Genomic DNA, 16,691 nt, shown 5'->3' on the forward strand with positions numbered 1-16,691 from the left:
CACACGGGGAAACATTTTTCAATATATATATATATTTGTTACCATATTCAACAAATAAAGTTTGTATATATTTTTTTCTTTACTATGAAATTATTCAACATTTTTCAATAATAATGACAAGTTTTCTAAAACAGTATCTTATCAAATCTATTCACGGGCATTCGCCATTAAATTTAATCGTTTAAATCTTAAGGGTGGAAATGAATAATGAGACGGTTATTAATTTAAGTTCAAATCATTTGAGGGACACAGGTGAACTGTTAGTCTGAAGAAAGAAAACAGAGAACAATAAATTTACCGGATTCAAATAAATATGAGACAGAGCAATGAGAGCAAGAGAACCCTCAACAATTATAGAAATTTACTGCAGTCATAAACCTTTATGGAAATCCAACACCTGATGTATGGCTAAACGAAATACAGTTCATATCGAACGCAATCAATCTGGCCATCTTAAGAGAGTCGCGAGGCCTGTGCTGAAACAAACCCTGCTCTGGAGGCCTCTGGGGGGCTTTTAAACTGAATATCACGCCCGAGGTGGTCTAGTTGAGGGCTATGTGCTAAATGGGAGGCAGATGCTTGTCCGTGACCACCCGTCCCGCTCGTTCCCTCCAAGCATTCTCAGATACGACTCATGCTAAAGCTGTCACTGTCCCACACTTCTCTGATAAGTCACGGTGCGTGTCACACCGGTTCCTGCTGAGAACATGACGGAGGAATACGGACCTTCGCTCCCATGAGAAGCTCTTCAGTCACAGATCAGGTTTTATCACTTCTGCGGAACGTACCGGACACGTTATGTGAAATAAAATCCTCGAATAATAAAATTCAATGACAAGAAATAACAACGACAGTCCAGTCCAAATGCCAAAATATCAGTTCCTTCTCAGTCTCTAGACGGAAGGTTAAATGCTGTCCATCCATTCAGACTGGAGCTCAGGATGAGGGGTTAGATCGCGCTGGAGTCTGAATATCAGCTCTCTCATTCAAACAGTCTGAATCACCACTGTCTTGGTCTGAGTCTAGCTCTGTGCCATAGATCTGCTCACTGCTTCACACTGTATATCTTGGGCTGGATTGAAAGGGACATTAACCCTCACACCCCACACCCACCTCCCCAATCTGATTCTTCGGATAGCATTTAAGAGCGGAAGAGAAAATCTGTAGAATCTCCAATGTCGCATGAAATGTCGTAAATGGAGGTTGCTTGGCCCTTCTACAGCACCACTGGGCTCAATAATGTCAATTACTTTTATTTGTCCTCACATTGAGCCTTCCAGCGCAACTGACCCTCAGTCTGTCAACACACTGAGTGACCAAACGGCTGACTTGTTAAACCAGTGCTGGGGTACAGAGCCCAGACCAGCAGCTTTATCAGTGCCATTCAATACTCAAAGATACAGCCTTCTCATCAGCTTGATAGAGAGACGTGGCATGCTAATGCACATATGGTTTTGGTTCCTTGCTTTACTTTGGTAGTGGAAGTGATATACAGCTTAATTACCTGCACTTCTGGTAACAAAGTATTTTAATTAAGACAGATGAGCATGAGAAGTCTTCCATTTTTGCCCTTTCAACAAAGTCTGTTTTTCTTTTTAAAGGAAAAGAGTTACCGCCATTCAGCACTTAACTGGCAATCTGAGATGTTAATAATAACGATATTATTTCATGTTGTGTCTGTGTCATGACTGATTTTATTCACTCACTTACAAACTCATTTACAGTTTAGCCTCCATCACTCAGAAGAACAGGGATGGGGTTGGGATAGGGTTCATCACCAGCGAACCCAAGAAATGTCATACTGTAGTTAAGAGATGTTAAACGTTTACATTTGACTGTAGTGAATATGAAAGATAAAAACAATGAGGCAGTAAGGTTGAACCTTTAGGGTTGCAGAATTATCCAAATCGATGTGCTTGTGCGATGGCCAGAAGTAGCCATGAAGTGGAGACGCTTGGCAGAGGCCCACAGCGCGAGAAACAGGAGCTCTATCTTAAAGTCCAAACACTGCTGTTACCACGATTTATGAACAGCAAAGTTTATGATATGGGACGTGTCAAATGTAGGTCAAATGAAAGGGAATTGAGAAATATAGCACCTATTGTGGTGCATGAAATGGTTTTAGTTCACACAGGATGCTGAATCCAGCTTTCTGAGAACAAAATCCACTGCTGCATGGCTTGACTGAAAAAATCTGTGCTGGGTTTAACTTCATGGGAGCATGTTGTGGAAATGAAATATATCCATGTCACACAATCAAGTGATGCTACTGCTGGTGTACATTCTTATAAGATTTATACAGCATCAGTAAGTAACTGCGTTTTCTATATAGCCATCAATACTGTAGAGGTGCTCCTCAGAGGCTTGGAGCAGTGGGGGTGTAGAATTTACATTAGATAGCCTAGAGGTGGATGGCAAACGAAGGGAAACACTAGTGGCTTTGTTATGCTGTGCGGTCATGGTTTGGGTTCACCTGTTCACCTCGAAGGAAGAGTCACGTCAAATCAGTACAAAGTTATTCTGACTGACCGCCTTATTTCTATCCTGATGGGAGTGGTCTCTTCCAGGATGACTCCGCTCCATCCACAGGTTATGAGTTCTCAAAAAACTATTTTGCTGAGTATGAAAGTAATGCCTTTACAGTCACCAGATTTCAACCCAACTGAACAGCTATGAGAGATTACAGATTGACGTGTCAGACAGCTTCTCCATGACCATCGTTATCAAAACACCAATTGAGGGAATTTCTTTTGGAAGAACGGTGTTAATCCCTCTCCAGTACAGTTCCAGAGAACGAGTCTGTGCCAAGACACATTGAAACTGTTCTGGGCAACTCATAGTGGTCCAAGACCTTACTATAGCGCTTCAGTAAGTGTTGGTTTTTCCTTTAATTCGTCACCTGTCTGTATGCACGTGTGGGGGGAAAAAAGTCGCACTTACCATTATTGTGATTAATAGATGGGTCGGGTAGAGTCTGCGTCAGCATGGTGGAGTTGTGCAAGGCTTGACAAGCAGGTGACTGCTGTGAGGGTTTCTTATTTGTTCATTAAACAGCTCTATTCTTTGCTGCAAATCTATATGTAAACCTCTTATAAGTGAAAGCGTCACCCAGAGTCTTGGTGGAATGAGCTGGGAACGACTTCTGAGGTCTGCACATATATGGGTCGGGCCACTATGCACAGATAAAAATGCTTGTCGCATATAGTCTGTATATTTTAGGTAACCTCTTTAGCAGTGGAGGTGAACTGGAAGACAAATTTCAAAGACCCCAGACCCCTTTCTCACACAGATCTGTGAATAAATGACGATACGCCAGCCGGACGTTTATTTAAGTAGTGGCTTGATTTTGTCTGATTTTGTTTTTCTTCCTCATTTAGGCTGCCCCGCTGTACGAAGCGTAGGAGTCTATTTCCAGTGGCCTGGGTCCATCTGGTTTCTGTGTGCTTCCTGGTTAATACTCTTACCACCTGTTGGACATCGTGCCTCTCCACATCCGACCCACGCAGTGCACACCAGAGCACCTAATCAAACAAGAAGGTGTACTTAAACTCAACAATTGTCCAACTTTGGACCATCAGAGGAAGTAATATTACCTGGGACACATGTGGGACCGAAGTACTGATTTGTTTCATTGTTTTAAAAGCTCATTTACTCCTCCATGAGTCAGAATGTGGAGAGAGAAAGAGCGAATCTGTTTCCCTGCTCTTTGGCAGTCAGAAGAATAGAGATACCGTCTCTATTTATAGCATTCTTCATTATATATATATATAAGGACACGTAATTGAGATTGTGGTTTTATCCAAAATAAAGAAAAAATATAGTTTGTCTAATAAGGAGAGGTTTTGAGATGAAGGAGTTAATACAGAATAACTAAACAAATCTTCAAATTACTGCGTAAATGACCTCAGGTTTCCTACTACATGTCAACCATTCACCTTACCCTCTGCTAAATGACTGGGGGTGGGATAGAGGGGCTCAGGGGAAGAACTCCCCCACCTTTGGTTTTTGCGAACCAAAAGAAGAGCTGAGGTACTTTAAAATCGTTCTTTCACCATCAAGAACCGCTTTGTCCTGGGAACACTGGGCATGAGATGGGAATACACCCGGAATACCCCTGAACCGGTTCATCACAGGGCACCACGCACACGCATATTAACACACACATTTGTAGCATGGGCCGATTCAGGGTATCTACGGAATAAAATAAGAGTGAGTTTAACCTGAACCTGATCAAATGAAATCAAATCAAATTTAGGTTAAAATAAGTAGAACTCGACACCAACAGCGTTGACGGGGTTGCCTGTGCCACCAACAAATGCCAATTAATAAGCACGAAAGATCCTTACAATATATTTCGATCAGGGAGAAAGCTATTAGAGAAAAACTGTTCCAGACATGTAACCTTGCTGTGACCTTGACCTGGTTTGGATTACTCCATATCAATTCTACAACCCTTCAACCGCTCATTTATTTCATACCAGTCCACCTACATTTTGGACGAGAGGAGGACACCGGAGAACGTGGAGAAAAACCATGGAAACATGGGGAGAACATGTGAAAGTCCACACAGACAGAAACCAGAGCTCTGCGTTGAACCAGGGACCCTGCAGCTGTGAGGAGGCAACGCTAACCTCTGTGCCACTGTGCAGTCCACGATAAATGAATGGAAATGGAAATTATAGCATGCCATAATGATAATAATGATTATGTAATTCACACTGATTTAAAGGCTTTCGTTTCCAAATTGTAAAATGTCTTCTTTCAGTCAAGGTAATTGTTACCTGCTGTGTCTGCTCAGATCTGATCAGAGCAACATGTATGCCTACAGGCTTATCTTGGCTTTCCTTTCTTCTCTCTTTTCAGCTGACAAACAAGGAAAACTAAAATCTAAAAAAAAAAGAAAGACAAACCACCCAATAGTAGTTGTAAATAAAACAAAATCCTCGGGATACGGCTGTTAATAATAAAAACACTTTCACTAATAGTACATCATATCCACTATGTAGGCTATTAATACGCTGTAGATAAATTTGCAGGACTGTTCACACATTGTTGGCAATGAGGAACGTAGCAGAAGCAGTGTCTATTACCTGATCAGATGATTCATATCCCAGTTTGAGCATAATAAACTTATGGAGACATTTTGGGCCAAGCACAAGAGCTTCTACTATCTATTATCGTGCTCGGGAAAGACAGGAAATAAAACAATGTTCACTGAAAACTGATTTAGGCTCGTGTTAGAACCAGATGTCACGCTAGGAAAGCACAGCTCTGTCTCCGATGATTTTCTCAGAGGTCATCTTTTTGCGCCGGAACACTAACCACTCGTACCGGCTACCGTTCCAAACCGCATTCTCGCAGTCCGACGATAATTGGTTTCTCGACAGCTCCAAACCGCCTCCTTCGGGCTGCTGTCAAAAGAATATATTAGCCAGCCATATCCCTCAAAAAGTTTAAGATCTCTCTAGGTAATTTCCCCTTCTGGACCGCTGGAAAGTCTTCCGCTGAGGGATCGCAGCCGTTGCCGAAAAGCAGCCTGAAGATTAACTGTACCTGTCAGTTACGCGCTGAAAGGCTCCAGAGCCAGTAGGCTACTAATCGCCACACTTTAAAACAAACTGTCGTTTTCTCTCGCGCATCCGTGCCAAACAAAACACACAGTGAAAGGAATGATGTGATGTCGCGTACCTGCACCAAGTCTGCCTCCCATTGCTCCTTCTTTCATTAACCTGGCTGTTGTCACGTGCGAGCGCGTGAAATCGACTTTTCCGGCCATCTGCCGTTCAGATCCGACCAGGAAGCACTGCCTCCTACCACACAGGCCTGAGGTTTAAACGTGTCGGGGAAGGCCACGTGTAATTACAACTAATCACTTGAACATTTTAAGGAAGATTAAGAATCATGTTTTCCATCTCCTGGACATATTCACGCTATACACGCTTTGATGTCATCGTCTTTGAACCGAGGGACATTTCAAAAGCCTACACGCATGGCCTTAATTCACTTCAATTCAATTTTATTTGTATAGCGCTTTTTACAATAGACATTGTCTCAAAGCAGCTTTACAGAAATATCAACACGGTATACAGATATTAAAGGTGTGAATTTATCCCAACTGAGCAAGCCACTGAGTGGCGACGGTGGCAAGGAAAAACTCCCTAAGATGTTTTAAGAGGAAGAAACCTTGAGAGGAACCCGACTCAGAAGGGAACCCGTCCTCATCTGGGTAACAACAGTTAGTGTGAAAAAGTTCATTATGGATTTATATGAAGTCTGTATGGCGTTTGGAGCGGCCGTAGTCCCAGCAATCTGGAATTGGAGAAGATTTGAGCTCCATCCAGAGGCAGAAAAGATCTGGATCTCTAGTATCTCCGTAAAATCGTGTGTGGCTCGAGATTAAGACCATTATCTTAATGGTCTCCAAGATTACCATTAAGATAAGGTGCTACTCTTTATCGTTCATGCTGTGAGCAGCCATGTTGATTTGACGTCACCTGCTGAACTCGGAGACGAGGAGAGCGTCCCGAGTTCCTGAGTAGGAGTTCCGACTTGAGGTTTTTCCTAGTAGAAGGTCGTAACTTACAAATGACCTCTATTTGAATACTTACAGGATGCAATCTGATGGACCGATTCATTTATCGAATTAATCTTCCTTTACAAAGACAAAGCGCAGCGTTCTGCATCTTACCGTTTGTTTTGCCGTGATTTATTTCTTAATTTTGTACACGTTGTAAATGTGATAGTATCTCACTAGATGTCATAGAGGAGGATTTTACATCGAAATATTTCCGAGCCAGGTTTTGAGGCGCCGCTTTCCCATTGCTGGTTGTTTCCGTCAGATTTTGGCTTCCCAACACAAACCACTACAGCAGGGTTTTTTTTTTTTAAGTAAACGTGCTGCCGTACACCCTGGTTTCCTCACACCTCCCAAAAACATGCTGGAGTGTGAACTGATGACTCTAAATGACTCTGAAACGTGCGTTAATGTGCGTGTCCACGGTGCTGTCTGATGGACTGGTGTCCCTTGAGGTGTGTATTCCCTCCTCGTGCCTAGGGCTCCAGATCCCTCCCTGACCAGGTTAAAGGGCTTACGCAAGAGGAATGTTTTGATGAGGACTTCCTGTTGCTCTCTGGCCTACACGCCTCCTGAGATTCTGCTCCGAGGAGTTTTGGAGCTCAGGAGTTTGTGACTACAGTCCTATATGTACTAGATTACAGCATATTCCTGGAAACTCCTAAATTCTTTAGCAACAAATACAATAAATAAAGACACCGGTATTCATGAGTAACTTTTTAAAAAAATTATTATTATTATAGGTAATGAATGATTATTTTCTTCTTCTGCTTTTTCTCATCAGGAAACGTCTTTAATTCCACAAGCCTATGCTACATGCATATTTTCTACTCTGATACTAAGATTCCTTTATTCACTTCTCTTAGTGCCTTTTAAAGTGATGAGAATGTTTGGGGCCAGCAGATGGCACTAGTAAGGGACTGTCAAGGGGTTGTGATGTGTGATGGGGGTGCATCTCTTTAAAATAACCTAAAATACCAGAGCACACCATCTGATTCTACCCGTTAATATACCTTCACACTGTGCTCTACTATTAAATAACATCAAGCAACGCAGATGTACAGCAGTGCTAACGCTGAGAAGCCCATTCCCAGTGCTGAATAAGTTGAGGAGTTCCTCATGTACATACTCAGCATTGGGAATGGGCTTCTCAGGTTTCTCTAGTTTCTGCAGCTGAAATGGGAAATGGTGCCCACAACACAAAAACTGATATCACAGTCAAGATACGATGGACTAAGAGGGATTTTAATATAAAACGTTCGTATTATTAAATCTGCGTACAGGAAACTTAAAGGGTGACTCATTTTTCCAGCCCACAGCTGATATTCCAATTGGTATACTGCCATCCGGACCCAGTTTCATCCTAAAAGTAAGCGAGTGCATCATAAAGACTCCACATTGTCCCCACTTTACTAGCTCATAATATTAAAACAGCACAGCCTTAATAACAGAAACTCCATTTCTGGATGACGGGGTTATAGAACTGAGTCATTAGGAACTGGAGATGTGTGTGAGATGTGTGTCTGGTGTCCATCCTGCAGGCCATCCATCATTCCAGCCCCTTCCGGATTTGAGCTGTGACGCCTCTCGGTTTCCGCTTTGAGCAGCTCTTGTTCTTCTTTCTCAATCTGCTCCTGCTCTTTGGCATCCACGTCCTTCAGCTTCTGCTCAACGTCCTCAGGAATCGCCACCTCCAACAGGTTCTCCATCCCTGCCTCCGGCTCGTCTCCGATCAAAACCTGACCAGCCCACACCCAGTGAAAATGAAAAACAAAGAAAGAGAGACTGTGATAGGGCAGACCCTTTCAACGTCAGGAGTACGTCTGATAGCATGGACTTCAGTTCAGTAAGAACAGTCAGTAGCAGGAGTACAGTATAACCTGATTAATGAGCTTCCAGACACCAGTTAAGTTTTATAAGATTGTTATTAATTAGACAACCTAACAAGATGGGGAAAATACATTGTATAATCCTGTAACACGAGGCCAGTAAAAAGCCATTAATCTTAAGTAAATATTAGGCTTATATTGAGCCTTGCATGCTGAATGTTTTATGATGGTGATTAAAAAGGTTGGGTAAAAACCCAAAATGACTCGAGCTCTGCTTGTGGACCGAGATCAAAAGGGATCTCCCACATGTTATGGAGTACACCAAGCTTTATTAGAAGACCTCGTGACATTTTTTCCATGGAACTGCGCTCTCGTGTTACTACTGCCACCATGCCACAGTGACAAAACCAGGAGTTTTCCAGCGAATTAGTGCATCCTGTCTATTTTCGTTCCTTCCACTCGAGCCAATAAATCTCTATTCGGTTTACTGAATTCCCTCCGCTCGTCGTCTGGGGTCATACCAAGCACAACAACCAGACAAGAACTCGTTGGCACGCTATCCGTTCACCCAAGCAGGTAAAGTTAGACCACAGGAAAGGGAAACTTGTTTCATGCTGTATGACTGAAATCAGATTTCAGACTCTTAAGAACACTTAAACGTTACGACATGACAGAATTTGACAAACTTCACACCTATATTAAAACATTTATTTATTTATTTTTAAAGAGGTGGGTCTATACCTGAACAAGCTTTTCGCAGGCAGAAATCACTCGTGGATCCTTCTCCCACTTATGAAACTCGCGCATAACGGGATAGACGTTTTTCTTCATCATAATCTGCCGTCCTGCTTTGGTGGCTGTAAGCTGTGGTAAATCAGACACACCATCACGTCGCCCACGTTAAAACTGCGCACACGCTTTTCATATCGCAGTAGGAACATTCGCAGCAGTCGTACGTGAAAATCACGTCAAGCAGAGAAGTTAGCAGGAAAACAGGTTTCTTACCAGTAATAGTGTCTCGATAAGCATCCTGCGGATGTCAGGGTCGTCTTCTCTTGTTTTGTCCTCTGGAAGGTACTGCAGTTCCACAGGCAAACCTTCACACAAACATACAACCCGGTGTTCAGCACACTGCTAAATTCTGTTAGTTTGCTAAAAAAAAATGACAAATGCCTTCGGTCCATGGCCAATCCAGACGTTATTGCCATGGCAACACTACTACTTCATATGTGCCAGTCGAACATCCCATTCCAGATTTAGTCCCAATTTGCTGTTATAATCCACTTTCCACTATATTTTGTGGCGTGGCTGTGTGGATTTGTGTTCACTCAGCTACAAGAACATTACTGAGATCAGGCACTGATGTCGGGATGTCGAGGAGACTCCAGGTCCAGTTCATCCCAGAGGGGTTCAGTGGGGTTGAGGTCAGGGCTCTGTGCAGGACACTCGAGTTCTTCCACTCCAACGATTTACTTAACGCACCACGGAGTCTTCATGGAGCTCGCTTGTGTACAGGAGCACTGTTATCATCATGCTGGAACAGATTTAGGTTCCTCTTCGATCCGGTAAAGGGAAACTATAACGCTCCAGCGTACAGAAACATTCTGTGGGATTAAAATGTTATGCTAACAGTTTGGGGAAGAACTACATTTGGAAGTGACAGTTAGGTGTCCACACAGTTTTGGCCGTATAGCGTAGTTTTATTATTATTGCTTAAACATTTTTTACAGTTAGTTGTATAATTATACAACGTTATATGTCAGCATGAACCTGATGAGCTGTTGCATATGCCATCTTATTGTGACACCAGTTTCTCATGTACCCCCTATAAGCGTCCTCCGACCCCCATATATATATATATATATACATAACTGAGTAACATGTTATGTTTATTACAGGGTGTAAAGCATTAAGGAACCATAATTATGGAAAAGCTTCCAAGCCTGTAGCTCGGCTCTCTGTGCACTCTGCACGAACATGCATTTGGCAGTAATACTCTTAAAGAAGTGGTGCCTCTCCTGCTTTGGTCTCTGGAGCTGCTGTTTTCTCTTTATCAGGCTGGTTATACTTCTGGAACCTAAGCGCAGTTTAAAAAGGGAAAATATTGCACAAAAGTTATCGTATAAAAATGATACAAACTGACTGGTGACAATGGCCACATCCTTCGTTCTGCATTCGAATGGAATATTTCTGCCTATTTTTTTTTTTTTTTTTTTGAAACAGTCCTGCTCTTAAAGGAACCTCCACCCTGAAACACATACACGGAAATATCTGGGATGTGTTTAGAGATTACGGTGCTAATCTGTTCGTTGGTTCAGCATTGTAATTTCCTATTATTATTTTAAACGTGAATAATTTTGTTTTAAACGTCTCATACAATAGAATTACACGCATCCGAGGTCAAAAAACACTTTAACGTGCTCATAATTTAAACTGCAGCGTTAACTTTTTTTCACCCCCAGTATCACAAATCAATGATCCATTCTAAAGGATTCGTTCTAAACTCCTCCTTTCAGAGAGCATACTCTGCTCTGATTGGTCAGATGTCCCAGTCTGTTGTGATTGGTCTATCGCTGTCAGCGTGTTTCAAAAAGGAAACGCCCATTACCGTAACGAATTTCAGCTCCGTCTGTCAGCGAGCGGCCAATGAAGACCAGAGGCGGGGTTTATTGTTACAAACCTACGTAGGTTAGTACAGGAAGTAAAGTCTGGAATCACTAACGACTCGATTCAGCTGTTCAGAATCGGTTCCTTCTTTTGGGAGTCGATAACCCCGCTTGTCGTGCGCTTTGATTGTTGAAACTTTGCAGACGTTTTACGTTCACAAACAGCGATGTAACACACTACATGAAAGGGAATATCTGAAAAAGCATAATACGTGCACTTTAATATGAGAAAGGAAAAATTCAACAATCTCACACACGTGATAACTTTCATGTCCTATCCGGCGTAGAACAAGTGAAGACGGCAAGCACTGAACTCAAAGTCCCAGAAAGCAATGCGGCTAGTTGCGCGAGTCATGGCAGAGACTCGGCTCGGCTAGTGAGCGAGCTACAAGATGATGAGCACAATGAATCTACTGGGGTGTTAGCATGAAAGTTCAAGCACTGGAACCTTATCTGTTTGAGCAGAGTGTACAGATGAGGAGGTGAGACAGCTAAAGGAATAAAGTGCTGCTACATCATATGACTGCAGGATGGATTAACGTCCTTCAGCATGCAAGTGATTAAATTAATTAACACCGCCCTCTACTGACGAATATAAGCAACTGCAAGAGTAAAAAGTATAAAAGTCTAAAAAAAAAAAAAAAACTAATATATTTTTTTAAACAAGGAAAAAAGTCTCACAAACGACTTCAAAGTAAAACCCTGATAAGTTTACTGTAGGTAAACACTCTTCCCTGTCTGTTCCCTTGTTAACACTTTTCCTCTTTGTTGCTTTGTTAACTCTTCCTCCACTCCAACCAGGTACGGACAGATTAAGCCTCTCGCCATGTCTTACTCGCATTCCTATGTCTTCCCAAATACCATATATGGAGTTGTGCCTCTCTTACACTGATATGCTTCCTGTCTTAGGCGAATACGCCCTTCCACCTAGCCAATCGATAGTTAACCCGCTGTCTCTGTTGTGTATTGAGCACGATACATATACTCTGCCTTTCTTTAAATAACACTAACGGTCTGAATGTGGTCACGCTTCAGTACAGAACAAACCTTCCATTAGAGCTAAAAGGAGAAGAATTACCTTCGTTCTCCTCGTCAGAGAGCTCCTCCGGACCGGCCAGGGGCAAGAGCAGGAAGGGCAAAATATCCACCGCGTCACTTAGCAACCACTCATGATGGGCTGCAACACAAATACAAATAAAACGTCCTCATCCTCCACAAGATGAACAGGTCCAAAGACGTGTCAGTGTTCTAGATACATTACGTTTACTTCATCAGGCTTTCGGGTTTTCTTTTAATGGTGCAGATATTAGGGGGGGATGCACTACCAGGCAACAGGGTCTATTATGAGTTCTATTAGTTTAGGCACTTTTAGTTCCACAGTTCGAGTTCGTCCCGACTACGGATAAGCGGTTGAGGATGGATGGATGGATGAACAAATCCTCCACCATGCTTCACATGTTCCTCCTGCTCATTTAACCCTAATATAAAGCCTAAGTAAAAATTTCCAAACTGCTACACATCATCATCACGCCCTGCCACCTGAAGTCCTCTCTGCGTTGTTGAAATGGACCTTTTCTTATTGTTCACCTCATCCAGCTGTAATACCTTTAAGACCCTTATGAACTTATCTGATTTTAACAGCTGGAACCGTTTTTTGTTTGTTTGTTTTTTTTGGACAATACAAGCTACAGTGCTCGTAAATACTTCTAGAAATGACTCTGTAATATTTCATTCATCATTCACCCATACATTTGACCTCCCACAGTTGCTATCGACTGGAGCAACAGAGCGTTTTAATCCTGAACTTTCCACGACATTATTCACAGGCTACTTATTATTCAGGTTTAGACGAACCCCCGTCAATTCAAGCGACCACGCGAACAGGCGGATAACTGAATAAGACCTCAATAATAAACAATAATAATAACTTGTAAATCCCACCCAGGCTACACTTCATGGTTCCCTGGGATCCCTGTCTTCACTGAGTTACACCAAATATCTAAATCTATTAAATAACAGATTGAATAGATGATTTCATTTATCTATTCATTTAAATCTATTAATTGGCAGGTGCTCAGATCTTAATGTGGCTGAAAATATGCTCCAAACATGGACAAGAAAAAAAAGTAAGAAGATAAAACAAATATACTGTTGTAATGTTGTCTGCTACAGGTCCTTCAATCAGATGTGTCCAATTAGATTTGATCAATTTAATGAAAAGTCAGAAATATCTCTCAGTTCACGTTTATCTATTGTTTACTTGTTCTTACTTATTTATTTATATTTACTTGTTAAATTATACTAATAAGTTAAACATCGACGTTCAACCAAACATGCTGTAAAGTATGCAAGGCTAGATCTAACTGCAAGGCTAGATCAACTCTTACTCCGCAATGTGAAATAAATATATATTCCAGGAAAATATTTAACTACAGTCACTACTGTAGATAAGTACAGTATGTGTCAGAAAGGTACAAAATATTATAAGAGCTCAAGCTTACTGTAGTCGAAGCAGCAGTTTCGGAGCGTGCCGACAACTCCACCACGTCTGGTGACTGACGCCTCGTACTGCGTGTAGGGAAGAAGCCTCTGGATCACACACCTGCGGCAAAAAGAAAACAACATGGCTGATGTTCGGGCTGTTAAGAACGCAGTATAGAGCTTGTTGTAGGTCCTGCACTAACACAGACTGACCGTTCCTTGTCCAGGATGAAGTGCCTGGCCTCGGGTAACTGTGTGAGGTTGGACAGCAGAGGTCCCAGGTAATGCAGTGAGGCTTTCTTATTAAAGCCCTCGGTGCAGAAGATCTCGACTATTTTGGCCATGCCGACCTGCTCCTGCAGCTCGTGTAACACGTCCACACACGTCCTTTCATGCCTGGACAGGTTGGTCAGGACGGAGCAGATGCGATCTGAGAACTCGTACTCTGGGTCAAGGAGGTGGTTTAGCAGCACGGGTAAAATGCCTGCCTCCTTCATCAAGGGTTTGTGCAGTGTTTCGTCAGCCGAGAGGTTGACCAGGGCATGGTAACAGTCCTTTACGATGGCGATGGAGATATCTGCCGTCAGCGTGACCAGAGCCTTGAGGAAGTCAGACTTTGTCTGTAGGTAGCGGCAGCCATCTCGCGTTCCTGTCAGGCCGAGGATGTACTCCGTAGCCTGGCCCTTAACGTCCGGCCTCGTGTCCAGTCGGAGGAAACAGAGGAGCTCTTGAGCCTCAGTGTCACTTAGCATTGTGTGTGTGCCAAACTGTTCATGGGCTACAAGCACTTCAAAAAGATTGTGGTGTCTACAAAACTAAAGACATACACAGATGATAAGATGACATGACTGGAACATCTAACAAGTGGAGTCCTGTGCAGTTTGGGGCAGCGTCATGTCTGCTTTGTATTACACTACATGTAGTCTTGCCAACTTAGCTCCTGAAGCTAGATTTGGTAAATTTTTAGATGCTTTTAGCAACTTTATTTATTTAAAAAAAAAAATAATAATGCTTAGCAACAAATGTAATGACTTTTTGAGCAGACGTCAGTGACTGTCCTGTACTCGATACGGTTCTCCAGCTCACATCACGGCTGCTGTTAAACAAGCTGAGAGAGCAGGTTCACTCGACTCACCACCCGTGTGTAACGTCTGACTGCGGTGTACTTGTGCAAACCTACATTCCCAACGTCCAATCACTGATTACTACCATTCCCAACATCCAATCACTGATCGCTACCATTCCCAACGTCCAATCACTGATCTCTACCGTTCCCAATGTCCAATCACTGATCTCTACCGTTCCCAATGTCCAATCACTGATCTCTACCGTTCCCAACGTCCAATCATTGATCTCTACCGTTCCCAATGTCCAATCACTGATCTCTAATATTTCCAACGTCCAATCACTGATCACTACCGTTCCCAACAGCTAATCACTGTAATAGTAGTAGTAGTAATGGTAATAGTGGTTGTAGTAGTAGTAGTAATGTTAGTAGTAGTAGCAATGGTAATAGTGGTTGTAGTAGTAGTAGTAGTAATGGTAATTGTAGTAGTAATGGTAGCAGTGGTAATAGTAGTAGTAATGGTAATAGTAATGGTAATAGTAGTAGTAATGGTAATAGTTAGTAATGGGAGTGGTAGTAGTAATAGTAGTAGTAGTAGTAATAGTAGTAGTAATGGTAATAGTTAGTAATGGGAGTGGTAGTAGTAATAGTAGTAGTAGTAGTAATAGTAGTAGTGATGGGAGTGGTAGTAGTAATAGTAGTAGTAATGGTAGTAATAGTAGAAGTAATGGTAATAGTTAGTGATGGGAGTGGTGGTAGTAGTAATAGTAGTAGTAGTAATAGTAGTGGTAATGGTAGTAATAGTAGTATTAAAGGTAATAGTAGTAGTAATAGTAGTAGTAATGGCAATAGTTAGTGATGGGAGTGGTAGTAGTAATAGTAGTAGTAATGGTAGTAATAGTAGTAGTAATGGTAATAGTTAGTGATGGGAGTGGTAGTAGTAACAGTAGTGGTAATGGTAGTAATAGTAGTATTAAACGTAATAGTAGTAGTAATGGCAATAGTTAGTGATGGGAGTGGTAGTAGTAATAGTAGTAGTAATGGTAGTAATAGTAGTAGTAATGGTAATAGTTAGTGATGGGAGTGGTGGTAGTAGTAATAGTAGTAGTAAAGGTAATAGTAGTAGTAATGGGAGTGGTGGTAGTAATAGTAGTAGTAGTGATAGTAGTAGTAAAGGTAATAGTAGTAGTAAAGGTAATAGTAGTAGTAATGGTAGTAGTAATGGTAGTAGTAATGGTAATAGTTAGTGATGGGAGTGGTGGTAGTAATAGTAGTAGTAGTAATAGTAGCAATGTTGTGAGCCATAAACAGGTCTTACTCGTTAGTTGTCCCAAAATGCATCGCGGTGTTACACACTTCTATTCTAGTCTTTATTAAGATGTTAAATAAACATTATTCTTCAATAACCAACTGTGAGGTTTTTGTTGTTGAAGAAGAAATCAATATCACACAGTAACGTTACCATCAGATCAGAACGTGAGATCAGATGTTATAGAATTAAAAGTAAGACGCAGTAAACAACAGCGAGATGATTTCTCACCTGAAAACAGTGAAGATGACTAACAGATTGATCATTTTTAAGGTTCCGTGTACTTACCTACTTCAGGACTAAAACACATGTATGACAGAGAGCGACTTCTTTCCCTGTTTTGGAGATGAACAGCGGTGCTTTACTGCCACCTGCAGGACTGGAGTGTGGCGGTGTGATCATGTTCACACTCTGTGGATACAGTAGAAACTGTACGTGTAGGATAGTGTACTGACTATGTCAGTAGAAAACATGAATTAATCTGTATTAATGATGTGTCCATAACTTCAGAATAAGAATATCAAACACTAACACACTAACTGCACTATCAGGTTTCCATTACCAAATGTTTAATTTTTATTCAGATTTTTTAAATCAATAAAATACTACAGTTACTAAAAGAAAGTTTGCTGTGTGTGGGTATTTGTTGTTCCCCAGATGAGGACGGGTTCCCTTCTGGGTCTGGTTCCTCTCAAGGTTTCTTCCTCAGATCACCTCAGGGAGTTTTTCCTCACCACCGTCTCCATCGGCTCACTCAATAGGGATA

At 41.9% G+C, this 16,691-nt stretch overlaps 1 protein-coding gene across 2 annotated transcripts; it reads right to left on the bottom strand.

Moving 5' to 3' along the window:
* Positions 1-7,798: 7,798 nt before the first annotated feature.
* hgh1 (HGH1 homolog (S. cerevisiae)) lies at positions 7,799-16,295 on the bottom strand. 2 transcript variants are annotated; one of them, XM_017455243.2, is made up of 7 exons: positions 16,214-16,295; positions 13,764-14,365; positions 13,571-13,671; positions 12,148-12,246; positions 9,409-9,500; positions 9,145-9,267; positions 7,799-8,313 (listed from the first exon to the last, which is right to left on the bottom strand). In XM_017455243.2, the coding sequence occupies exons 2-7, from the start codon at positions 14,300-14,302 to the stop codon at positions 8,050-8,052; spliced, it is 1,218 nt and encodes a 405-aa protein (XP_017310732.1). In that variant the 5' UTR covers positions 14,303-14,365; positions 16,214-16,295; the 3' UTR covers positions 7,799-8,049. The 2 variants fall into 2 exon arrangements, with proteins under 2 accessions (XP_017310732.1, XP_017310733.1); XM_017455244.2 differs by lacking the exon at positions 16,214-16,295 and adding an exon at positions 16,157-16,180.
* Positions 16,296-16,691: the final 396 nt, after the last annotated feature.

The sequence above is a fragment of the Ictalurus punctatus genome, chromosome 24 (genome assembly GCF_001660625.3).
Source record: "Ictalurus punctatus breed USDA103 chromosome 24, Coco_2.0, whole genome shotgun sequence".
NCBI classification, from domain to species: Eukaryota; Metazoa; Chordata; class Actinopteri; order Siluriformes; family Ictaluridae; genus Ictalurus; species Ictalurus punctatus.